Raw genomic sequence first — 27582 nt, forward strand, 5'->3', positions numbered from 1 at the left:
ATGCCGACTCCTGAGCCGGGGCCTGCAGCAGAGGAGGAGGAGGTGCAGAGCTGCGAGGAAGGAACCAGCGCCAACAAGATGGAGATGGAAAGCACCACCACCAACATCCTGGCCTCTGTCAAAGAGCAGGTACACACACACACACACACACACACACACACACAAAACAGACAAACAAAAAATGAAACACATCAGAAACACATCAGCATACGTCCTCATTAAACATCACAAGCCCCGCCCCTTTAATATAACCCTTTATTTTGTGTGCGTTCATGAAATAAAATGATTCCCTTACAGCTGTTGTTTAAAATGAATCCAGTTTTCTCATAAAGCTTTAAAACAGATCGATAGAATATCGATAGCATGATAAATTATATCACAAGTACAAATGGAAGCCATGCCCAAAAGGTTGCTGGTTCGATTCCCTGAACCAGCAGGATTGACTCAAGTGCTTCTGAGCAAGGCGCCTAAACCCTAACTGCTCTGGCAAGAGTGGTGGCGTAGCTTGTATCTGATTAGCCAAAGAAAAATTGATGATGCGATTATCAGTCCAAAAAAAAAACAAGTTGTGATTGGATGCAGTAGTATTTTGTTTGTTTATTTGTTTTAAAGCAATGTTACCATTTTGTGGTGTTGGTTTAGCAAACCTGTATATTGTGTATCGTGAGATTATATTTTTGTCAAATCGCCCAGCCCTGACGGATATTATTGTGTGTTGTTGATCTGCGGTTCTTTTTTTTTTTCTCCAAAGCAATGATCTGACCGAACTTCACATAACCACCTCGTCTGATTTTATCAGTCAAGCAGTATATTGTTCAGATTCAAGCTTCCTGTGGAGGTAGTCAGTGGAAAGTCAATAGAAATCTTTCATAAAAACAGCAATATCACTGTGTGTGTGTGTGTGTGTGTGTGTGTGTGTGTGTGTGTGTGTGTGTGTGTGTTGTAGCATGTGTATCCAGTCCACAAGATGGGCTTTGTGGCGGTGAACAGTGAGCTGAATGGTGGAGACTTGTTGTGACAGGCAGCTCGCAGTACAAACAAATCAGAAGCACATCAGCGTGACTCGTCACGTTTTATTCGACGCAGAAACGTTCTTTTCTTCCCACGTATTTTTTCACGATTAATTCTGGTGCAAATGAGGAAAGCAAAAGCACAGTGGTTAAATGAAACAAGAAATTATTTTCAGTGGTGTACCTGTCTTCTGTGTGTGTGTGTGTGTGTGTGTGTGTGTGTGTGTGTGTGTGTGTGGGAAGCAGCTGCACTAATGAGCTGTTTTCAGAGAGGCAAACAGCACAGTTGTCGCAACTGCAACACACACACAGGAGAGGAGCCTCGGAGACAGCGAGGGTCAGGACAGTGTCACCAGCAGGACTCTGGATGAAACTTTGTCTCCACCAAACTTGTGACAAGGACATACAACGTCCATAAAAAAAAAGAATCTGTAAATTTTGCTTTTATCAAACTTTTGTGTGTGTGTGTGTGTGTTGCCGTCACACGTTGGCGTAGGAGCTCCAGTTTGAACGTCTGACCAGAGAGCTTGAGGTGGAACGGCAGATCGTGGCCAATCAACTGGAGCGCTGCAGGTTGGGGGCGGAGTCTCCAGGTGCTGCCACTGACAGGTATGTCATCATTCTTTTTTTTTTCCCTAATATAAAGTAGACTATTGTACCGCTTCATGACCACGACTTTTGTTTAACAGCATTAACTTTTGCAAAATGATTACAGATAGTTTTTCAGCATCTTGATGCATTTGAGGTTTTGATTTTTTTTTCCTGAATTCTTCATTCTGATTGGTCAGAAGGTGTTGATTCGTTTCCTATAACGGCAGCTCTGACGTCACAGGTTTATAGCAATATAATGTGCTCTATCGTTTCCATAGTAACAGCTCATTCGCAGGTTAAAAACTTAAACACGTGTGACTGTGTTTTGTATGGAATGTCGCTTGACCCCGCATTTATATCTCCGCCAACATGGCCGACATCTGGGTTTCTATTTTGCTTTGACGTGACTTGCAAGTCAAGGATATAGAATTCCCTAGATAGTGAGTAGCGAGTAGTGAATGAGTGAGTGATTTCGGACACAGCCTTAGACTACGAACCTGACACTTTGCCTTCCTTTTTTGCAAAGTATTCAACGCTACCTTGACAACCACAACAGTAAGTTTTTCGCGGACTGTTAATTTTTTTTTTTTCCCACTGTGTATGTTAGTTAAAAAGGTCATATGATAAAATGCTTATTGACTGAGTTAGGTCAGGCTGGATGGGTTAATATTTGGCTCTTGGTCATTTGGGATAACCTCGAGCCAAATATTTTCCCATCCGGCCCTCCCACTCAGTCAATAAGTACATCGTATGATGGATCGTATCATTCTTTAGTAAATAAAAAAACTGTAATAAATGACAACTTTTTGTTGTATATTAAGAAAAAAAACACTTCAGGACATAATAACATCAACTTTGGGCTATGAACAGTAGTTCTGCTTCTTTGTCCATTATTGTTGATTAATTTCCTTTAACAGCATGCCCCTGAGTGGTTTACTCCTTACGTACACTTGGCTGAATGTATTCGCTTTAGAGATACCTGGCACTGATGCCGAGTCTTTCAAAGGAGGCATTGAATTAAAATCGATTATTTTTCATATCCCTGTTGAAGCACATGTACTCTCCTGTTCGTCCAGAGCGCATCGTTTTAAAATAATAGACTTATAATTTAAAAAAACAAAAAACTTAATTATATTTTTTCTCAGTATATAGAGTGAGTGAGGTCAGAGTTTATTCAGTCGTGGTATTTATTTCAGGCAGCTATAGAACTGTTAGTGCTGAAAATAGTGTTTTTCAGTCGAAGTTTGAGGTGTGTGTGTGTGTGTGTGTGTGTGTGTGTGTGTGTGTGTTAATATACTACTGAGGACCAAATGTCCCCACAAGGGTAGTAAAATCTGACAATTTCGACCTTGTGGGGACATTTGGATGGTCCCCACAAGGAAATTGCTGCTGTTGTGTTTTTTAAACAAAAATAAATAAATATAAAATAAAAGAGCCAAAAAGTTTCCTTTTCCTTCCTGAGGTTAGGGTTAGGTGCAGCACAGCATTAATTAACTGCAATAATAATAAATGTTAATGGAAGGTCCTCACAAAGACAGTGAAAAATGTGTGTGTGTGTCCACTCAGCATGGGGTCAGTGAGATGCTGAATGTTTTTTCAGGTGTCTCTGGGGTGGTGTGTGTGTCCGTCCATATGGATGTCTTCGTACTATTACACATCCTGCCCTTTGCTTTGACCCTTGACCTCTTTTGGTGCAGTCGTACCCCGGTGGCCCAAGCTAACAGACACTCGTCTCGTTTCATCTCCGCTGACGTCTGAAAACACGACGGCTCTCCATGTTGTGCTGTTAAAGGAAAACCATCAACGACTCGGTGGTGTGATGAAGCAGAGTTACTGTTACAGCTGATTATTTTTTTAAATTTCCCTCGAACAGCACAAAGTGTTTTATTCCTCGTATACCGCAGCACTTTGCCAACAGTTAAATTTTTTTTATGAAAGAATGTTAAAGTTATCCACTTATAGTGACATTTAACATTGTGAAACTTCCAAGGAACATTTTGGTGATCACCGAGCCTGCTACATGGCGCTGAGTTAAAACTTGAGATAACTTTGCCTTGGATTTGATTTCATAGACTTTCTGTCTTTCTTCTTTTGTTTTTGTTTTTTCTTCTTTTTCTTCAGTTCCTCTGAGAAATCTCTGCTGTGGAGGTCAGCAGGTACGACTTTTGGTTCTCAATTCTCGCCTTTTCACTGGTACGCTAAACAAAAATGTTTCTTCAGAGCCTTGATGGATGCAGTATATGTACACTATATTCCAGTTTACATGTACAGCATAGTGTCGTGCAGAGTATAGCTCAGCATTTGTATATTGTAGAGCGCAGTATAGTGAAGTTTATGTAGAGTATAGCACAGAAAATATAGAGTACAGTGCAATATATTTATATTATAGGGAATAGAACAGAATAACACAGTACATGAAGGGTATAGTGTGGTACATGTACAGTACAGTGTAGGATATTTACAGTAAAGTGTATTATGTAGCTCAGTATATGCAGAGTATAGTACAGTATACAGTAACAATGTGTAGTGCAGTGTGTGTATATATATATATATATATATATATATATATATATATATATATATATAGTATAACAGCATATACAGAGTATAGCACAGCATATATACAGTATAACAATATATGTAGAGTATAGTCCAGTGTCTGTAGAGCATAGCCCAGTAGATGCTGAGTATACTGTAGATAGCTGATGTCGAGTACAGTGCAGCCTGTGCAGAGTACGTATATATGGTAGATAGTAGAGTACAGCACAGTCTGTGTATAGTGCAATAGATACAGAATATAGTTCAGTAGATGGATGTAGAGTATAGTGCAGTGGATACAGGGTATGGTGCAGTAGATATAGAGCATAGCGCAGCTGATATAGACTATAGCACAGTAAATATAGAGTATAGCGCAGTAGAGTGTAGTGCAGTCAAAAGTAGATTATAATGCAGTCTGTGTAGAGTATAGTGTGGTGGACATAGAGTATAGTGCAGTAGATGGCAGCTGTAGAGTATAGTGCAGGGGGTGCATAGTATAGTGTGGTAGATGGCAGATATAGAGTATAGTGCAGTGGATATAGAATATAGTGCAGTGGATACAGAGTACAGTGCAGGGATGTAGAGTATAGTGTGGTGGATGGCAGATATGGAGTATAGTGCAGGGGTGTAGAGTACAGTGCAGTAGATGGAAGATATAGAGTGTAGTGCAGGGGATGTAGAGTATAGTGCAGGGGATATAGAGTATGGTGCAGTAGATGGCAGATGTGGAGTATAGTGCAGGGGATATGGAGTATAGTGTGGTGGATGGCAGATGTAACGTGTAGTGCAGGGGTGTAGAGTGTAGTGGATGGGCAGATATAGAGTATAGTGCAGGGATATAGAGTATAGTGTAGTGGATGGCAGATATAGAGTATAGTGCAGGGGTATAGAGCATAGTGTAGTGGATGGCAGATGTAGAGTATAGTGCAGGGATATAGAGTATAGTGTAGTGAATGGCAGATATAGAGTATAGTGCAGGGGTATAGAGTATAGTGTAGTGGATGGCAGATATGGAGTATAGTGCAGGGATATAGAGTATAGTGTAGTGGATGGCAGATATAGAGTGTAGTGCAGGGGTATAGAGTATGGTGTAGTGGATGGCAGATGTAGAGTATAGTGCAGGGGTATAGAGTATGGTGTAGTGGATGGCAGATGTAGAGTGCAGTGCAGGGGTGTAGAGTGTAGTGGATGTAAAATATAGAGTATAGTGCAGGGGTGTAGAGCATAGTGTAGTGGATGGCAGATGTAGAGTGTAGTGCAGGGGTGTGGAGTATAGTGTAGTGGATGGCAGATATAGAGTATAGTGCCAGGGATATGAAGTATAGTGTAGTGGATGGCAGATGTAGAGTGTAGTGCAGGGGTGTGGAGTATAGTGTAGTGGATGGCAGATATAGAGTATAGTGCCAGGGATATGAAGTATAGTGTAGTGGATGGCAGATGTAGAGTGTAGTGCAGGGGTGTAGAGTGTAGTGTAGTGGATGGCAGATATAGAGTATAGTGCAGGGGATATAGAGTATGGTGTGGTGGATGGCAGATGTAGAGTGTAGTGCAGGGAATATAGAGTATAGTGTAGTGGATGGCAGATGTAGAGTGTAGTGCAGGGGTGTAGAGTGTAGTGTAGCAGATGGCAGATCTAGAGTGTTGTGCAGGGGTATAGAGTATAGTGTAGTGGATGGCAGATGTACAGTATAGTGCAGGGGTATATTGTATAGTGTAGTAGATGGCAGATACAGAGTATGGTGCAGGGGTGTAGAGTTTAGTGTAGTGGATGGAAGATATAGAGTATGGTGCAGGGGTATAGAGTATAGTGTGGTAGATGGCAGACAGAATATAGTGCAGGGGAAAAGAGTGTAGTGGATGACGGCTATAGAGTATAGTGCAGGGGTATAGCGCATGGTGCAGTGTAGAGTATAGTGAAGTGGATGGCAGATGTAGAGCATAGTGCAGGGGTGTAGAGTGTAGTGTGGTGGATGGCAGATGTAGAGTGTAGTGCAGGGGTATAGAGTATAGTGTAGTGGATGGCAGATATAGAGTATGGTGCAGGGGTATAGAGTATAGTGAAGTGGATGGCAGATGTAGAGTATGGTGCAGGGGTATAGAGTATAGTGTAGTGGATGGCAGATGTAGAGTGTGGTGCAGGGGTGTAGAGTATAGTGCAGTGGATGGCAGATGTAGAGTGTAGTGCAGGGGTGTAGAGTATAGTGTGGTGGATGGCAGGGGTATATAGTATAGTGTGGTGGATGGCAGGGGTATATAGTATAGTGTAGTGGATGGCAGATACAGAGCATAGTGCAAGGGTATAGAGTATAGTGTAGTGGATGGCAGATGTGGAGTATAGCGCAGGGATATGTGGTGTAGTGTAGTAGGTGGCAGACACAGAGTATAGTGCAGGGGTATAGAGTATAGTGTAGTGGATGACAGATATAGAACATAGTGCAGAGGTATAGAGTATAGTGTAGTAGATGGCAAATGTAGAGTATAGTGCAGGGGTATAGAGTATAGCATGGTAGATGGCAGATGTGGAGTATAGTGCAGGGGTATAGAGCATAGTGTGGTAGATGGCAAATGTAGAGTATAGTGCAGGGGTACAGAGTATGGTGTGGTGGATGGCAGATGTAGAGTGTAGTGCAGGGAATATAGAGTATAGTGTAGTGGATGGCAGATGTAGAGTGTAGTGCAGGGGTGTAGAGTGTAGTGTAGCAGATGGCAGATCTAGAGTGTTGTGCAGGGGTATAGAGTATAGTGTAGTGGATGGCAGATGTACAGTATAGTGCAGGGGTGTATTGTATAGTGTAGTGGATGGCAGATATAGAGTATAGTGCAGGGGATATAGAGTATGGTGTGGTGGATGGCAGATGTAGAGTGTAGTGCAGGGAATATAGAGTATAGTGTAGTGGATGGCAGATGTAGAGTGTAGTGCAGGGGTGTAGAGTGTAGTGTAGCAGATGGCAGATCTAGAGTGTTGTGCAGGGGTATAGAGTATAGTGTAGTGGATGGCAGATGTACAGTATAGTGCAGGGGTATATTGTATAGTGTAGTAGATGGCAGATACAGAGTATGGTGCAGGGGTGTAGAGTTTAGTGTAGTGGATGGAAGATATAGAGTATGGTGCAGGGGTATAGAGTATAGTGTGGTAGATGGCAGACAGAATATAGTGCAGGGGAAAAGAGTGTAGTGGATGACGGCTATAGAGTATAGTGCAGGGGTATAGCGCATGGTGCAGTGGATGGCAGATATGGAGTATAGTTCAGGGGAATAGAGCATAGCGTAGTGGATGACAGATGTAGAGCATAGTGCAGGGGTGTAGAGTGTAGTGTAGTAGATGGCAGATATAGAGTATGGTGCAGGGGTATAGAGTATAGTGAAGTGGATGGCAGATGTAGAGTGTGGTGCAGGGGTGTAGAGTATAGTGAAGTGGATGGCAGATGTAGAGCATAGTGCAGGGGTGTAGAGTGTAGTGTGGTGGATGGCAGATGTAGAGTGTAGTGCAGGGGTATAGAGTATAGTGTAGTGGATGGCAGATATAGAGTATGGTGCAGGGGTATAGAGTATAGTGAAGTGGATGGCAGATGTAGAGTATGGTGCAGGGGTATAGAGTATAGTGTAGTGGATGGCAGATGTAGAGTGTGGTGCAGGGGTGTAGAGTATAGTGTAGTGGATGGCAGATGTAGAGTGTAGTGCAGGGGTGTAGAGTATAGTGTGGTGGATGGCAGGGGTATATAGTATAGTGTGGTGGATGGCAGGGGTATATAGTATAGTGTAGTGGATGGCAGATACAGAGCATAGTGCAAGGGTATAGAGTATAGTGTAGTGGATGGCAGATGTGGAGTATAGCGCAGGGATATGTGGTGTAGTGTAGTAGGTGGCAGACACAGAGTATAGTGCAGGGGTATAGAGTATAGTGTAGTGGATGACAGATATAGAACATAGTGCAGAGGTGTAGAGTATAGTGTAGTAGATGGCAAATGTAGAGTATAGTGCAGGGGTATAAAGTATAGCATGGTAGATGGCAGATGTGGAGTATAGTGCAGGGGTATAGAGTATAGTGTGGTAGATGGCAAATGTAGAGTATAGTGCAGGGGTACAGAGTATGGTGTGGTGGATGGCAGATGTAGAGTATAGTGCAGGGGTATAGAGTGTAGTGTGGTGGATGGCAGATGTAGAGTATAGTGCAGGGGTATAGAGTATGAGGGGGAAGTCAAAAAGTTCTAAGACAAATTGAAAAAGTCCTTATTTATGAAAATAACAAAGCTATTTCTCTACATAGCCTCCATTTAAGTCTAAACACTTCTGCAGGCGATGTTTCCATCTGAGAATTCCTTCTTTGTATTCCTTTTTTTTTTAATTCTTTTGAATTCCTTTTGAAATTATAACATCTGTCTTAGAACTTTTTGACTTACCCTCGTATAGTGTAGTCGATGGCAGGTATAGAGTATAGTGCAGGGGGACAGAGTGTAGTGCAGTAGATATAGAGTATATGTTTATAGTATGCATGTATTTGCTATACAGTGCTACTTTGTTTGTACATATGTACCCATTGTTTAGCCTGATAATCAAACCCTTCCTTCGCCAGACTCTTCGGCGGCAGGTTTGTCCAAGCTGCATGCCTCAGATGACTGCCCTTCACCTACTTTCGCAATTAGAGGGCAAAGGTCACCCTATTCACCTGAACTGGAGCAAATCTCCCTGCATGAAAGTGAGGGTTTATCAGTACATGCTTTAGAATATCACAAACAGAAAAGACTTTTTATTCGGGCAGTACCTGTACTTCTCCTTTCTTCAAGGTTTATTTAAAATTGAGACAAAATTTTATAGGAATTCCTCAACGGAAGGTGAAATATAATGTAAAATAAAACGACTATCTATAGGGTACAGCTCTGTACGTAATCAGCTAGCAGATAATTAGCATTATTTTCTGATGTGTGATGTGTTTCCTTTAAAGCATAACACATTTATTCTCTCTCACTCACTCACTCACTGAATAGTTTCTTCATTCTGTCATTCTCTACTGTGTATTTCTTCCTTGTTATGCCCTTCTATATCATTTTTTTTCTCCCTGCCTGCTGCATCCTTCTCTCAGGGTCAGCAGCAAACTCACGCAGCTCAACACAGATGAACTCGTATTCAGACAGTGGCTATCAGGAAGTGAGTGGTTACTATAGCAACCTAGTGACCCCCAGGAGGTCAGAGGGACGGTCCCAGTCGACAAGCTCCGCCCCTAGTTTCAGTCCGAGCCTGGCCATGGGGTCCAGGGCTGAGGGACAGGCGCTAGCGCAGGTGGGACTCAAGAAAATGGCACAAGTCAAACAGCTTTGCTTTTAAACAAACAGGAATAGCTGATCTTATTTTTTTGCATCATAAAACATAAAAGCCAATCAGGGTCCAATATGCAAATTAGGACAGCTTGTAAAATCTTAGTTTTTATTTAATAGAATCAGTACTCACGTGCTGTGTCAAGCAATGCATTATTCAGTATAGAAAACGATGTACGATCTTTACAACATACTTTTTTGCTGACTGAAATGCATAAATACTTTCACACAACACTAATGACTGACTCAGATAGATCTTTTATACACAGGATGGTAAGGTTTATTTGCTTTTACACACACACACACACACACACACACACACACACACACTGATCAAATGAGCGTTTGTGTTGTGTGTATGCAGATGTCAGGTGGCCGTGTAATGAGGCGTGTCAGTTCAGTGCCCTCTCGTGCCTCGTCTCCCGTCTACGCCCCCTCCCCGTCACCTTCTCGCCCTACCTTGGGAAGCCCTTACGGTTCGCCCATCATCTCTGAGCCCCGCCCACTGCCCAGCATCTTCCCTGGCACCACGCTCCCTCCGTCCTCCGACCCGCTCCAGTCTGCGTATCCTGGGCACCACAGGGACGGCATGAGCTCCCCGACTCTGCTGCGCTCTGGCATGACGGCGCAGCCACAGCACTACGGGACGCTGGGAAAACATGACGCACAGGCATACGACAACACACATTCCTCGTTCGGGGCACGGGCATACGATTTCTTCGAGAGGATCGTTCTTTCCAGACCAGACAGTCTTACAGGTGAGCAGGGTGGTGAAAGTGCTGAAATTCTTTACTCAAGTAACAATGAAATGGTTAAATAACAGTCAAGCGCATCTTCAGGGTCTTAAGTTAAATTAGAAACGTATAAACTCTTAAATTTATTTAAAGAATAAAATGATGATGATGATTGATACATGTGAAAAAACCATCCTCGCTCCTCCAGACATATGGTGATACCGTCACATGTTATTAGTCATCCTGGTATATTTATATCTCTTTGGTTGTGTGGGGGTGGGTGTGGGGGTGAGAGTGTGTAGTAACTCATGCTGTGACACCAAAGCCTGATTTCCTGCTCTACAGGATAACCACTAAATCCTGAACTCACATTCTCCTGTGCATCCACACGATGATGATGAAGATGATAAGCTCACTGTGTGAGAGTATGAGATACCTGAGATCTGCTCCACTGACCCATTTACATCAGCATGGCAGTGAAACATGTTTCTGTTTCGAGTTAATGTAGCTGAGAAAGATTTGGAGCAAGAAATAATGGTACAGTAAATAAGAAAAATAATAAAGCGAATAAAACGACTACTACTACTAATAATAATAATTTACATATATTAGTTTTATTTACTGTAATTTGTATGTAATAATCATTATTAAATTACAAATGGTCAGTAATTAAATAATTATTTTATTTATAGAATTATTATATAATACGAAATATTAGCATTATGATTGTTATTATTAATCTATTTGTATATTGTTTGTTTAATTACAGTAACAATTATTAAATAATAACAATATAATATTATTAATTAATAAATAATAAGGGATTTATTTTATTACTAAATATATTATTACTATAATTTTTACTAATGCAGCTAAAAAGTAATAATAATAACAGTAACAGTGTTTCAAATTATGAGAAAGACGTGAACAATTTAAAGCTAAGCTGCCTTTCAGATTTATTACTTATTAATAAATAAGTGATTTATTTAATTACTAAATATAATAATAATAATAATAATTATTATTATTATTAAAATAATAATATATTATTAATTAATAAATAAGTGATGTATTTAATTACTAAATATAATAATAATTATTATTATTATTATTACTATAATTTTTACTAATGCAGCTAAAAAGTAATAATAATAACAATAACAGCGGTGTTTCAAATTATGAGAAAGACGAGAACAATTTAAAGCTAGGCTGCCTTTCAGATTTTTCAAGTTTCGGTCATAAGAATTTTCCCCGACACCCAATATTTAGTGGACCGAAAGCTACTGAATTCGAATCACAGACTTCCAAATGTATTAGTTTAAAAAAAAATAGAACAATTAATGAGTTTATTTCCACGTGGCCCTAAATTCTGCGTTATTTTTTCCTGCTTCACCATGACCCAATTCAAGATAGTACGTCATGCATCACATCACGCTGTGGGCTTTCCCCGTTCGCGCAAGGCATTGTGGGATAAAATTTGAAATGGGGAGAAAAATGGAGGACGTGAGTGTGCGAATGAAATGTGAAAGAGCGACTACAGTAACGGAAAGAAAGCGAGAAAAAAAGACGTTATGTTCTATACGAAGGAAAGGAAACGCAGGACCAAACTAATAAATATGGGCGCTCAGCGAGCACCTCGGTGTGATCAGCTGTTCGTTTAGCGACAGAATGATGGAACTGTCAGTGCACACTCAAAGGGAAACCTGCGCATGCGCGCACACACACGGACTTCCTCTGTCTGCTTGACTGCACGAAGCGAGCGATTTCATGCACATTATTTGCTTTAATCCCCTCAAATTAAATAACTTCCCAGCCACAGAACAGAATGGCCTGATATTTTGTGAGATGTTACAGAAATAAACATATATCACAATCACCACATTTCAGACAGAACTAAATTTCACCGATTTTATGAAATCGAAAGGTCGTCTCGCTTTAACAATATGTAAACATTACGTACATTTCAACAGGTTTTTCACTTTGTGTATCTTACTCTTGTGGACTATAAGAAAGGTGGTCAGTTTTAGAAATGCTCACTATACGCCGTCTTCTCACCACAGTAACACACCCAGTATGCGTATGACCTGTAGCTCTGAAATTCTGCGCAGTTCATTTCCATCTCAAAAAGGGGTTTTTGGCAGCAGAGAGAAACAAAAAAATCTGAGGTTTGATTTTTGGATTATTGTGAACCACCCCGACTGAATCTGAGTGAAGATGTAAGACTTGTTCTCATTTGATAGGAATAAGTTTATTTAATTGCTTGATATAATTCAGTGAGGTATTACAGTGCATAACATGGGACGGTGATTATAAAGAGTCTAGAGTGCGAATAAATGATACAGAGCCTTCCTTGAAAACACTTTTCCCTTTTTATTAAGTCATGGAAAGCGTGGTGTTGTACTTAAACGTTTTTCTGATTGTAAATGTCGTGTCCTGATGTAGGCCTGCAGAGCTCCTATAGCCAACACAGCCAGCTTGGCCAGGAAACCCGATCTCCGGACCACCACGGAGCCTCTGTCTATGACGACAGAACCTTCCAAAACCCGCTGTACCAGAGCCCGACCCATGGCTCTCAGAGCGGCCTGTCCAGGAACACGGGTACGCAACCGTTTTGTATCAGTCTGTTTTGTGATGTGTTTAAAGTCTGTGTACAAAATGGCTGAACCTTTAGCTAACATGCCAGGTCAGGTCTTTCTTGCGAGTGTAAAGGCTAACACTTGCTAGCAAATGTGCTACAAATACTGTCTAACAGCTACTTTAATTAACTTGTTAGCTAGCTAATGCTGGACAGGTGAGATCAGTCAAGCTAAACATGTAGCTGTTAGTAAGATCTGCAGCTATATTTCGTAGCTATATCCTTGATATAATTCGACTACAAATGGATGTTTATTACTGTTTTGTGGTGTTTTGAAGGCTCAAATACTGCTGTACTGGTTGGCCAGTATATTGGCTGTTGAATATTTTTGTCCAAGAAAATTAAAGTATGTTATAAATGATCGTTCTTTGCTCATTATATTTAGTTCGAGTTTTGTGTTTAGTTCCAAGATACTGTATAAACATTGACCTAAAAAGTTTAGTAAAACCTATAGTATATTCAAATCAGCAAAACTAGGTAACAGCAATTTAAAAAAAAAAATTAAAGTTGAAATATTTAGAGAGAGTTATTGGGAGTTGTTGATGGAGCGGAGTGATATAACAATATAATGTTAATATCGTGCTGAAATATGGCTAAGCGTTTCTGAGATATTATGGGTGTCATTATATATATTTTTTTAAATTACAAACTAATAACTGGATCAGCTTATTTGGTGATTAAAATTTTGTATATTAACTTATATTGTAAAATGTAAAAAAAAAAATCAATATTTTTTCTTCTTTTCAGTCATATATTACATTTTTTAAAACTAATATCAAATAAAAAATATTGATCTTTTTTGTAGATATTAAATTATGGAGCCTGGAAGGAATATAGATTTTAAAAATGTAAATTAAAAAAAAAAGATGTAAATTTACGGGATCCTGTGAGAATTTTGCAAAATTTTCTGAAACGTCATTTTATTCTACCATGTCCCTCCCAGGGCTCCGTATTAAATAAATAATCAATTCCACTTTTTTCCCCCTTCTTTTCAGTTTATATATAGATTTTTTTTTACATTTTCAAAAAGTAATATCAAATAAAATATATTTATCTTTTTTGTAGATATTAAATTATGGAGTCTGGAAGGATTTAAAAAAAAATCAAATTAAAAAAATCATTAAAATTCAATAAACAAGTCAGTCTGAGAAGCATAAGGTAATTTAAATAGGAAGGGTTTCAACTGTTTCTTGAAATTTGTAAATGTTTACACAAGTTATGAAGTAAAAAAATTAATTAAAAAAAAACCTAGTGCATTAAGTGTGTGAGAGCATTTCGATAGATTATTAACCTCAAGCTTCAGTCTTTATTTTTATGACTTAAAAAAAAAACCAGGTTCTCCATGTGGGTACAGGACGAAAGAAATATTTGGCATCGTGTGCTAATGGTGGTGTGCTGGTAATAAAACTCTACGATGGCATGTTGTGTATCAATAAATATATTGAAACTTTCTGTAGATGTGCTCCGTGGCCGTTCACTCCTGTGTGTGTGTGTGTCCTGTGTCAGGGTTAGGGACTCTGCCGAGGACCACTAGTCAGTGTAGTACCCTGCACTACCAGAGGGGGGCGTACTCCGTGCCCTCGCACACTGACACCTATCGTGCCACCCTTTACCGATCAACGGAGTCCAACTACAGCAGGCACGCAGTCGGCGGCATCAACAACAACGTCGTTGCCACGCGATCGCCATCGATAGACAGCATTCACAAAGATCCTCGGTAAAAAAAAACAACAAAGCGCTAAAGCAGATCCTACACGGGCGGGGTAAACTCTGCAGAGTTTATGAATTATCATTTCTCTAGTTAGTTTATTGTCATAACTATAACAGTACATACAGTAGTGTCTAGGAACAATTTATACTTTATGGTTTCTTGGTAATATGACAATTTTTTTTAAAAATGTTACTATAAATGGATAAAAAGTACTATGAGTCGTTCTCAGTGAAATGAAAATTGTAATTATGGCAAATTGTTGTCAAATTGCAATAAAATCCTTCAGGATGGGCTGTATTCGAGGTAGCAAGAGTAACAGGTGTGTGTGTGTGTGTGTGTGTGTAGGGAGTTTGCGTGGAGAGACCCCGAATTGCCGGAGGTCATCCGCATGCTGCAGCATCACTTCCCCTCAGTGCAGGCCAACGCTGCAGCCTATATTCAGCACCTGTGCTACGGAGATAACCGCATTAAGACTGAGGTATGCAACACACACACACACACACACACACACACACACACACACACAGGCTACTGAATATATACTGAGTATAAGCAACAACGAATTTACAAAATAAACCCAACAATCAAATTGAAAAATATTTAACTGAATAAAATTGTATTTATTTTATTTATACTTTTTTAAAAATATCTGTCAAGGATATCTTTTTTTTTTCCCTTCAGAGTAAGTAACCTGACTTACATTTTAAATCTGTGCGTGTGAGTGTGAGAATGTATACTGTATATTCATAATCATTTGTGTCTGCTCTTTTCAAGGGTGCCAATAATTCTGGAATTAACATCACACATTAATTAAACCCTACATACAGGTGTGCCGGCTCGGGGGAATTCAGCATTTGGTCGATCTCCTGGATCACAAGGTTCTGGAGGTGCAGCGCAGTGCATGCGGCGCTCTCAGGAACCTGGTGTTCGGCAAAGCCACCGACGACAACAAAGTGTGTGTGAGGAACGCCGGAGGAATCCCGGCCCTGCTCCGGCTGCTGAGGAAAACCTCGGAATCTGACGTGCGGGAGCTTGTGACTGGTGAGTGCATTTGCTTTCTCTCTCTCTCTCTCTCTCTCTCTCTCTCTCACTCACACACACACAGCTGCCCGAGTTAGCGATACAAATCCAGCGTGTCACTGATCGCTTTGCTCGTGTGCAGGCGTGTTGTGGAACTTGTCGTCGTGTGATGCTGTGAAGATGACAATCGTGCGCGACGCTCTCGGACCTCTCACCAACACGGTGATTATCCCTCACTCGGGCTGGGGCGCTGCCCCTCAGAGAGAGGACCACAAGCTCAAACTGCACTCCTCTGTGGTGCTGAGGAACACAACCGGATGCCTCAGGTAGCACACGTGTATTTAAAAAAAAAAAACCTGGTCTGATTTGATTTCTTTGCATTTTAGATTTTATCTTCTTTTTTCTTTCTTTTTTTACCTTATTTGCATAATGTTTATGTAACTCCATGCAGCAGTCGATAGTACTTAGAAGTCCTGACCTCCAGGATGGAAACGTGCACTCAAGCACTGTGTGTGTGTGTGTGTGTGTGTGTGTGTGTGTGTGTGTGTCAGAAACCTGAGCTCGGCCGGTGAAGAGGCCCGCAGGCAGATGCGCTGCTGTGAGGGTCTGATCGATTCCCTGCTATACATCATCAAAACGTGTGTCAACACCTCAGACTTCGACAGCAAGGTGAGCGAGCTACCCTTCACTCTCACGCTAATTAGCATTCAGATGACGAGCTCTTCAGGAAGGCTCGTGTCCCGTGATTAATTTCCTTGCACCCTGCCCTGCATTCCTTCAGGTGCCATAAAAGTGACACCACATACATCTCTTCACACCTCCGTCTTAAAGTATGCAGCTCATTAATAATAATTTTAATTTCCAGATTGTGGAAAACTGCGTGTGCACGCTGAGGAACCTGTCGTATCGTCTCGAACTGGAGATGCCACCCTCTCGGCTGATGGGCACGCAGGAACTGGACGCGCTCCTGGGTAACGATACGTCCAGCAAGCAAATGGACTTCATCTGCTGGGGTTTGAGGAAGAAGAAGAAGAAGAGGTCCTGGCAGGATCAGCAGGCAAGCCCGCTTCAGTGATCAGTATATCTTGTGTTTAGCGTATTATTATTTTTAGCTACAGTAGACCATGCATGGACAAAGAACGAATTCATCAACAACAAGTGGACGCTCCAACATGCTGCCAGGTCCTATAATGAGTCTAAAAAAATAATAGTTAGCTAGTTAAACGCATTAACACAGGTACAAATGAGTACGTTTTGGCTGAGACGTGGTGGTTTTCTTTTCACGTCGCACATTAAAGTTATGATTTGAATCTTGCTCGTGACTTTTTGTTTTTATTTAACTACAAGGTGACAAGATATGTTTTGTGTATGTATAAAATAAGCAGGAAAGTTTTTCATGGCTTCAGGATTAACTTTATATCCGTAATTAATCCAGCAAGTACAAGCCGGTGTGTGTAGTGCAGCAGGTGGTAGCAAGTGGAAGTCAATAGGTTTGTTCTTTTTCTTTCTGGTTGTTGAACAATAAGATAAAATAAAAAACAACTGAACCTGCTTGTACCCCAAATACTTCTACGCATAATTTTCTTTCTCAAATTTCCGGATACTCAGGCTACCGATATGAATATAATCTCTGTAATACAATTCATTTGTTAAAAACAGCTGAGTCAAGGAAATAAAGTTTGTTGCTTTCATGGAGGTTCACTAGAAACCCGATTTAGGATTGTTCCACCTTTAGTAACCGTCTCAAATGCGCCATTTTGATCCAAACATAAAGTATAGACATCGTTGTGAGTCATAGTGAAATTATCAAGGTTTTAAAGGAGAACTGAAGTCATTTTTAAACTTGCTTTATTTCTTAATTAATGTGTTATTCAATTACCTTTTCAGTTTAGTAACCTTATATCGTGACTCGTATTGGCAACTAATTGCAATTAAATATTATACTTATCGGCCTGGCGGCACGGTGGTGTAGTGGTTAGCGCTGTCGCCTCACAGCAAGAAGGTCCGGGTTCGAGCCCCGTGGCCGGCGAGGGCCTTTCTGTGCGGAGTTTGCATGTTCTCCCCGTGTCCGCGTGGGTTTCCTCCGGGTGCTCCGGTTTCCCCCACAGTCCAAAGACATGCAGGTTAGGTTAACTGGTGACTCTAAATTGAGCGTAGGTGTGAATGTGAGTGTGAATGGTTGTCTGTGTCTATGTGTCAGCCCTGTGATGACCTGGCGACTTGTCCAGGGTGTACCCCGCCTTTCGCCCGTAGTCAGCTGGGATAGGCTCCAGCTTGCCTGCGACCCTGTAGAACAGGATAAAGCGGCTACAGATAATGAGTTCAGTTGTGTTATTTACCAGCTGGGAGGTCCGTATGGTGAAATACCGTGACCGAGGTCTTGAAAGTACTGATCGAGACCCTCTGGGCCGAGGTCAGTATTCAAAGCCGAGGTCACGGTATTTCACCATACGGACCGGCCTTAAGCTGGTAAGTAATATATTTTTTTTTCTTTACCAAATTCTAACAGGGGGCGGCACGGTGGTGTAGTGGTTAGCGCTGTCGCCTCACAGCAAGAAGGTCCTGGGTTCGAGCCCCAGGGCCGGCGAGGGCCTTTCTGTGTGGAGTTTGCATGTTCTCCCCGTGTCCGCGTGGGTTTCCTCCAGGTGCTCCGGTTTCCCCCACAGTCCAAAGACATGCAGGTTAGGTTAACTGGTGACTCTAAATTGAGCGTAGGTGTGAATGTGAGTGTGAATGGTTGTCTGTGTCTATGTGTCAGCCCTGTGATGACCTGGCGACTTGTCCAGGGTGTACCCCGCCTTTCGCCCGTAGTCAGCTGGGATAGGCTCCAGCTTGCCTGCGACCCTGTAGAACAGGATAAAGCAGCTAGAGATAATGAGATGAGATGAAATTCTAACAGAAAATGAGAGCGCCCGAAAGGGAAAACCAAGCCGCCATTTTGAATCCTCATTTACGACTGTAATGCAAATTGCTTCCTCCTCGGCATGGCAGGGAAAAAATGGCAGGAAAAAAAACCTACATTTTGCCGCCTATGTCGTCCCCTATTTATACAAAATTGAGTCATTCAGCCATGTTTTTTGCTCGGCGTTAACAAGTTACAGGTTTTTAGCTTTCTCCTGAAATGTTTTCTTTTCTTTTGTCTTCCTCAGGGTAGTAAAACTCACTTTCGCTGTGAACACTGTCATTATCGCTATCCAAGATGTAAAATTAATGCCATTCTCCTGAGAAATGCGAAAATAAATGTTGACAAAAATTGCGACTATGTTTGCTGTTGTTGTGAATGACAACAACACGCGATCTTCACGAGACTTGTGCGAGACTTTGAAACGTGAAGTGTCAGCCAGGTGTCAGTGCCGCCATTTTGAAAACTGTTTTCCAAACAAAATGTTGCACAAAAACGAGTTTAAATGATGATTACTGCCTACTTTTTTCAAACCTTTCTGATTTGCTATCAAAACAAACAAAACTTCCGGCTTGATTACATCAGCATTCGAAAGAGGGAGCGCACGTCTTTTGACAACGTTGGCAGATGTTGGTCACTTTGATTTCCGCTGTACGTTTTACTTCTGTCCTACGATGTCTCGCACAGGTCTCAACTAATCTTGTTTACGACCATTGCTTTGACATATGGACTGGTATATTACAGAGCATATTTCAAACACTCAGAACTTGCTATAGCAGTGACAAAATAGCGACCAAAAATGCATTCCGATATTTAATAAAATGAGAGAAATAGAATTTTGATGATAAAAAATTTGCCTTCAGTTCTCCTTTAAGTTCAATTCCTTTGCAGTGGGACGGTGTTGGACCCATCCCAGGATTCTCTGGGAGTCCGAAGGGGGCAGAGATGCTTTGGCACCCGTCGGTTGTGAAGCCTTACCTCACCCTGCTGGCCGAGAGCTCGAACCCGGCCACGCTGGAGGGGGCAGCTGGGTCCTTACAAAATCTCTCAGCAGGGACCTGGAGGGTGAGATACTACAGATGGAAGAAAAACGTTTGAATTTCTGTTTCATGCAGTAATCTGATTAAAATGCAGGTCTGCATGACTCGGACTGTAATCGGATTTCTTTTTTAATATTTATTCAGGAGTTATGGTTGTCAGTAACTCACAAGGTCAAAAGGTATCAGATTAATGGGAGACATGCGCTGAATAACCTGATTATTTGGTATCGGATTTCTGAAATCTATTAAGTAATGAAGGGGAAAAGGGTAAGATACTGTAAGTAAAGAGCTGTGTTTTTGAATTTTTGCTTCATGCTGCCTTAAAGTAATCAGATTGTGGTGAAAATCCAAGTCTACAAAAGTCAGTCGATAATCAGATTTCTTTTTAAATACACAGGTTTACTCTCTAATAAATATTTATCTGGTAATTATTATAGTTGTGGTTGCACATTATATGCTTGTGGAAGAACATAACAATAATAATTATAATATTAATAATATGCTAAATAATCTCATTTTTATTCCTAATCTTATTTCTGTCTCTTTACCAAGATAACCTTCCTGTAATGTTTAACTTCTTTTCTATTCTTTCTGTCCGTCATCCTGTTTTATTATGATTTATTTTTTATTTCTGAGCTCAATCAAATTTGCATTCAGCATTACGGCCACAGAAGGTCATGAAAACCAGTTTATATTCATTTTAATTAATTAAAAAGCTTTCATGCTCGTCTGAAGTTCACCCTTGTTCTTTGTTGTGGTTTTTTGTTTTTCTTTGGTATGTTGTCAGTTTGCAGCTTATATCCGAGCAGCGGTGCGTAAGGAGAAGGGTTTGCCCATTCTGGTTGAGTTGCTGAGGATGGATAATGACAGGGTGGTGTGCTCCGTGGCTACGGCGTTGCGCAACATGGCTCTGGATGCCAGGAACAAAGAGCTGATTGGTCAGTTACTCAGAACTAAATAGCGTCCATGTGATTGGTCAGTTAGACTGGTGTGTGAGCTGATAAGAATGATGTCAAGTGCTTTTTTAAAGGTCCCATGGCATGGTGGTTTGTTGATGCTTTAAACGGGCTCGTGGAGGCTTCCGGATGTTATATCCGCAGCCTTTCTCGAAATGAACCCTCGCCACGTAAATATAGCCTCCTGGGAGAAAGCCCCATTTCAGCGCTTTTCCCAGTGCGTCGTTTTGCTAATGAGAAGCAGGAGGCGGGGAAGGGTAGAGGGTGGGGGCGGGTCATGGGGGGAGGGGCTTGACCAAGCTGCGCGCACACACATACTCGCTGCTATCAGCGCCTGTAGCCATGCTGCTAAGACAAAACCCCGTTCTCCCTCGGACTCCTTTCGTAAACTCAACGTGACACAGAGAACAGAGAGTGAGAGTGTTCGGAGTGGTAGTTTACGAACGTATAATACCCTAGGCTTGAACACGCACTCCATAACCAAAGAGGATAGAAGCAGCAACTACAACAACATAGCGCTTATCCAACAGAAGACATGCATTGCGGAGCAATAGTCAAACATAAGCTCATAAGTTACAGTCAATTTCCAGACTAAACTCAGTTTAACAGAGCATGCTGCATGCTCTTTAGTTTTGTAGCGCAGAGTACCTGGCTAACTGCAGGAAGCGGTTAGCTGCACAGCTAATGTAGCCATTGCTAGGCTAACGCACCGATTTTAAAACACGGCAAAACCACCAGTTATACACTTACTTGTTCGGTGTTTGTTGCTGATGCGGCAGGGATGCTTGGTACGGACCCAGGCTTCAGTGACAGTTGATGTGCAAAACCTGCCCTGTACTGTCCCAAGTTGTGGAAACATTCCTCAGGAAAATGCTTCCGACAAACATACACCGTCTTAGGTAGACTCGACGGCGCATTATTGAAGTAAATAAAATTAAGCCACTGCGTCTTCAGGGGCTCTCCCGTCGGCAGTAAAAACAGACTCTTTTCTGTGTTGTCACATCCATGTACAGCGCAATTTCCATGTTTCGCTCGCTTAGGTGATGCCATGTTGTTGTGTCCTCTATGGTCTTCTCACTACAACTGGGCGGGGCAATCCATACAGTGGGTGGGAATCCAGAGGGGGGGGTGTGGGGATCATCTCCCTTCCTGATGTAGGCAAGGGAAGAGCTTATCAACGCGCCGTTTTGACGCGCCATTCTCAAATGTTGGGCATAGTTTGGTTTACACATTATGAAATTTCTAGCCACTGGGGTGACTTAAGAAGGTCAGAGGAACTCATTTTAACGTTAAAAAACCTCAGAAAGTGAAAATTTCATGCCATGGGACCTTTAAACAACTTTATCCATTTAATCAGCAAGAGAGAAAAACAAATATGGAGGACAATGTGGAAATAATCCTGTATGTTTAGATTTTGTAGCTGTGAAAAGGCCAAGGAGTCATGTTTGCGTCTCTCGTTTAGGGAAATACGCCATGCCGGATCTGGTGACTCGCCTCCCGGGTCACGGTCCCTCGCTGCTCTCTGATGAAACGGTAGCGGCGGTGTGCTGTGCCCTTCACGAGGTCACCAGCAGGAACATGGAGAACGCGCGCGCACTCGCCCAAGTGGGCGGCATCGATAAACTCGTCAGCATCAGCCGAGGTCGCGGGGAGAGGTGAGATCTTTAAACAGCAGAGCGACAATTAAATAAAGATAAACCAGAAAATGTATAATACAGGCTGAAGTTTGTCAGATGGCCATCAGCTGCACAGTGGTGGGTTTCCCAAAAGCCTCTTAACACGAAGAGCATCTTAACTAGGAGAGAGAGTGTTCATTCACTGTGCTGCTCGCTCTACCATTTAACGATTATCTTTGTGCTGCGATGTTTTTGGGAAACTCAGGCCAGCCTTTATAGCGGAGTGCTAAAGTTTTCACACCCTTGGAAGAAAAATAAAGAAATGGATTTTGTTCTCGTCTCATTATCTCTAGCCGCTTTATCCTGTTCTGCAGGGTCGCAGGCAAACTGGAGCCTATCCCAGCTGACTACGGGCGAAAGGCGGGGTACACCCTGGACAAGTCGCCAGGTCATCACAGGGCTGACACATAGACACAGACAACCATTCACACTCACATTCACACCTACGCTCAATTTAGAGTCACCAGTTAACCTAACCTGCATGTCTTTGGACTGTGGGGGAAACCGGAGCACCCGGAGGAAACCCACGCAGACACGGGGACAACATGCAAACTCCGCACAGAAAGGCCCTCGCCGGCCCCGGGGCTCGAACCCGGACCTTCTTGCTGTGAGGCGACAGCGCTAACCACTACACCACCGTGCCGCCCCGGATTTTGTTCTAATGAAGCCAAATAAGTGTCTTGGATTCCGCAGGTGTTCCTTATTATCAGTTAAAAATTATAAAATAGAACACCCTGAATTAATGTTTAAATAATATTGTCTGGCTTTTTTTTCGTGGTCTAGCAGATATATTCCATTCAGCTAGCATGATACTGAATGAGTTGAAGACGAGTAGCTGAACGGAATATATCTGATAGACCACAAAAAAGCCAGACAATATTATTATTATACATACACATTCCTTTCAGGTGTTCAACGCGTCTTTCTCTTTCAAAATTCTCACAAAATCTTCCGTATTTTTTTAATGAAGCAAATCTGGCAGCCATGTTTGTTTATAAATTGTCCCAGTTGCTCGCTAGCGCGGAAGTTTTACGTCTCCGACGTGTGACGTCATGTCTTGACAACCATGCAATATCGTAAACTATATTCAACGCTCATTCTCCATTGGGCAGAGTGACGTAATACACGTAGGATAAGCGATATGCTAACAATATTGCATGCTATCGAACCAAATGAATGAAACCCACAAGAAGGGAATAGAACACGTTTTTATTCCATCGAAAAAGTGTCCTGTGTGTATCATAATTTTGGATAAACATCAAGTTAAAAAAAGAAAAAACCTCCAGATTTGGAAAATTTATGTCAGAAATAGAAAATGTTTATGAATTTTTATGTTATTGAAATTTTTTTTTAAATCCTGGTCAGGGTTGCTGTGGATCCCAGGAACGCTGAGACAGGAACACACCTGTTTTGAGATGTCAGTAATGAAATTCTTAAAGAAAAAAAGTTTCCTTCGTGATTTTTGTCCTTTTTTTAAACCTGAGTGCAGCGCCCGCCTCCAGGCCAACTCTGGTAGTGATGGTGATGAGCTGAATTTTGCTTAAACGATCAAGTTATGGATGGTGGACGTCATGCTTGTCTCTCTTTGTCCTTCAGATATTCCATGAAGGTGGTGAAAGCTGCAGCGCAGGTTCTGAACACGCTGTGGCAGTACAGAGATCTGCGCAACATCTATAAAAGGGTAAAATGTCCCTTCTGCAAGGATGGCGTGTTTTTTTTTTTTTTTTTTTGGGTTGCTTGGTTGTTTTTTTTTAAGCTTAGTTTGATAATTGTTGCCTGTGTTTTTTATAATCTCTGCCTTATCAGGACGGGTGGAACCAAAACCATTTCATCACTCCGGTGTCGACTCTGGAGCGAGACCGGTACCGATCCCAACCCACGCTTCCTACGAGCAACTTACAGATGTCACCTGTCATCCAATCAGGTGAGCCAGCAGCGAAAAAAAAAAGGTATCTTTAATTGATAAGACAGATGAATTGAAGCAAATGAATTGTGCGTTTCTTGATTTAATGTTGTTTGTTGTGATGTTAGGTGGTAGCGCCACTTCCTCCCCGGCTATGTTAGGAATAAGAGAGCATCGGTTGAGTAAGAGGAGGGCTCAGTCTTCTATGCAACTTCATAACTATTACGGAGATGCCAACAGAAACAAAACTCTGTACACAGGTAAGCTTGAAGAGTCGCCAGGATGTAATGCGCACACGGATATTTTGCCTTGAACGTGCACCGGTGGTGAATGTGTGAAACGAGATGGTGTTAGAAGGTCTTTCACTTGTTCTTAACCCTGGTATCAATCTTTTCAACTTGAGAACCAAAGATCAAATTCTAGGTTTCGGTTACGCCTTTGCATCTGACTCGTTTTGATCCTCGTTAAAAAGTTTTAACACTTTTATAGATTGTATAGGACAAGTTTTCTGGGATATTCTACTTTAAGCCAGTATCTCACTGGGCTGCGACAGCTTGCAGCAAATTGCGAATGTCATTCGCGAGAGTTTCAAAAGCGTCTTGAAACATTTGCGGGGCTTCTCAATTTCTTTGCATGAGTCGCAAAGTGTCGCTCCTTCGTCGCTGAAATTTTGAACATGTTCAAAAAATTAGTGCGACAAAATTTCTCTCAAAATAGCCACAAACGTGTCGCTGGTGTCGCAAAGCCATCGCGAACCCTTCTCAAGTCAGTTTCCGCGAGGCTTCCTCTACTTCCCTGCCTGCCGAGGGAAAGCCGGGCTGCGACAGCCTGCGACTAATTGGAGACACAACAATTGCGGTAAAATATGCGAATATCAAGTCACTGTGATTCCAAGTGAAAATTGTCGCTAATTCGCATATTTTATCGCAATTGTTGTGTCTCCAACTAGTCACGGGCTGTCGCAGCCCAGTGAGATACTACCCTTAGGGATATATTTGTAATTCATTATTTCTTACTTTAAACACTTAAAAATGACTAAAATATGAAAAATAAGCACATTACTTCACAGTATCGCAACAGTGAAGCATGGTAGTGGGAGCATCATGTTGAAAGTTATTTAGAATCAATCTCTGATTGATACCTTTTTTTCCCCCTCCTTCCTCTCTTCTCCAGGACTTTTGACAACATTTTAGTCTTCATGATGCTGTTTGTTTATAAACAGAGAAAAACAGTCTCCCCTTTTTAATTTTAACAAACAATTATTCACCAAAGGTGAAGTGAAGTGAATAATACTCTCAACTTCATCTCACTTATTATGCCGTGATATTCACTGAGCCTGAGGCGGATAATTGTTTGAGTATAAATACACAGGTGGTGATTTTTTTTTTTTTTTAAAGATTTTTTTGGGGGCTTTTTCCACCTTTATTGGATAGGACAGTGTAGAGACAGGAAATGAGCAGGAGAGAGACGGGGAGGGATCGGGAAATTACGGAATCGGAATCAGGTCGGAATCGAACCCGGGTCCCCGGATTTATGGTATGGCGCCTTATCCACCTGAGCCACGACGTCCCTTTTTTTATCGTATTTTTAAAAAATCATTTATTTCAACTTTCACAGGCAGCACATAAGTGTAATAACGGCGCGATGCAGACTTGTCACTTATCTACACCGAGTCACATAAAATACTTTGTTTTGAAATCAGTAAAATAAATCACAATCCCACCTTCCCTTTGAATAGTTTTAGACCAAACTTTGTAGCATCTTTAGTGCTTTTATTTTAGGAACAACATTTTCTTTCATCATTTATAATTCTTCCTCACTTACGGTGATGAAGCGATCGGCCGCCATTTTGCCGAGTCGCTCGAGGTGATTATTGAGAAATAGTCTGAATTTCTCAACCAATCAGCACGCTCGAGTTTCTATAATCACCTCTGTATATATGTTATTCCACGAAATCGAGTCGTACATGAGCTGATAGCCGACGAGGCGCGTAGCACCAAGTTGTCTATAAGCTGTGTACGAGATCGAGTGGAATAACTGTTTTATTCTATCCACATTTACTGGATTTTGAGAAACATAGCATTTTTATTTTTTTGCAAATTCGATAAATAAAAACTTTCATACAAAACGTCTGATGAAATAATTTCTGCTTAGAATGTAAACAAACCGGCAAAATGACGGGAGCAATTTGTGAAAAATGCGATGATAATAATAATTCTAGATAAAAAAAGATACGTTCTTACCATGAAATGCTTTCATTCCATATTTGGTTGCTTTTTTTTGTGTAGTTTTGTTTTTGAGTAGAGTTTTTATTGCATCCTTGATTGGTTCAGTAACACACTCCACCATTTTGTTTTTCTTCTTCTTTAGGTTTTTTTTTTTTGCCGGTTGGCAAACCAACTTAAAGGCGCATTACTGCCACCGACTGGGCCGGAGTGTGGAACAGGCGATATTGGGGGGGAAAAACTGTATTCTTTTAGTGATTTTCTGTTTCTTTTAAATACTTGATGATCAAGTGATATATCTGACTTGATGCGCGCCGCCATTTTGTTTTTCTCTACTCACAGGATATGAGCTGATATCCTAGTAGTAGAGTAGCCAATCAGAGTGTGCGATTGCTCATATCCAGTCAATGTGGATAGAATAATAACTAATATAATGTATTGTCTTGTGTTTTAGGGTCAGGAAAGCATTCTGCCTATTTCATAAGCTCTTACCCCTCTCCTTCCCATGAGGAACCTCACAGGTCACAGGTGAGCCTTTTTTCCTCTTGTGTTTCTCATCAAGGTTTTACTGATGTAACTCAAAAACTGCTCGATTATTCCGTTTCCTGAGTGAATGAAATTGATCCTTTTGGCTTGTTTCCTATTTGGTTTTGGAAAATTAAATGGACCGTGTTGGCTGAGAGGTGTGTCGGGCTGACAGCACCCTCATAAACATCGTTCGTTCCTTGGAAAGGAAAAGGGTAAATCACAAAGGGAGAACACGGAGATAGAGATGAGGTTTCAAAACCGTTGTCCTTTGTGCAACTCGGTCATTATTTACTGTCTTGTCAATGTACACAATATAATAACTGCCAGTGGTTTACGAGGACGAGTTGTTAATGGTGATTGTAAAACCATACGACGGTGTGCTACAGGGGCATTTCTTTGGACGTGTGCCCACTGACATCATGGCTTTATATGTGGTCTTCCAGCAGCTCGGACAGCTGTACTACTCAGACGAGCCGACTCAAAGGTCCTACGACACATATGGAATGTACTTGGGGTCTCCGATGGGTTACGACGACCCGTACCTGGACGAGCCGCTTCACTATCCTGTCGTAAGCGAGAGGCAGGCGCTCAAGCGCAACACCAACTACGTGGACTTTTACTCCACCACACGCAGGCCTTCCTACCGCGCTCAGACCTACCCCGCATCTCCAGACTCATGGGTGTAGGCACGAGTGTGTGTGTGTGTGTGTGTGTGTGTGTTACATCTATCTGGTCATGGTGAGAAGATTTTAATGCAGAATTTATCCCTACAAAGTTGTGCAATGAAGGGAATACCGAAGT

The 27582-nt window shown here is 41.6% G+C and overlaps 1 protein-coding gene across 1 annotated transcript; it reads left to right on the forward strand.

The window, feature by feature from the left end:
• pkp4 (plakophilin 4) lies at positions 1 to 27582 on the forward strand. The gene is made up of 21 exons (XM_060918034.1): positions 1 to 129; positions 1507 to 1619; positions 3723 to 3757; positions 8713 to 8835; positions 9220 to 9416; positions 9816 to 10209; positions 12628 to 12783; positions 14327 to 14537; positions 14877 to 15009; positions 15359 to 15572; positions 15694 to 15877; positions 16103 to 16220; positions 16417 to 16608; positions 19345 to 19518; positions 20281 to 20431; positions 21912 to 22104; positions 23722 to 23806; positions 23932 to 24049; positions 24157 to 24288; positions 26708 to 26781; positions 27228 to 27582. Exons 1-21 carry the CDS (start codon positions 1 to 3, stop codon positions 27465 to 27467), a joined length of 3366 nt encoding a protein of 1121 aa, XP_060774017.1. The 3' UTR covers positions 27468 to 27582.

Source organism: Neoarius graeffei, chromosome 4, assembly GCF_027579695.1.
Source record: "Neoarius graeffei isolate fNeoGra1 chromosome 4, fNeoGra1.pri, whole genome shotgun sequence".
Classification (NCBI taxonomy): domain Eukaryota; kingdom Metazoa; phylum Chordata; class Actinopteri; order Siluriformes; family Ariidae; genus Neoarius; species Neoarius graeffei.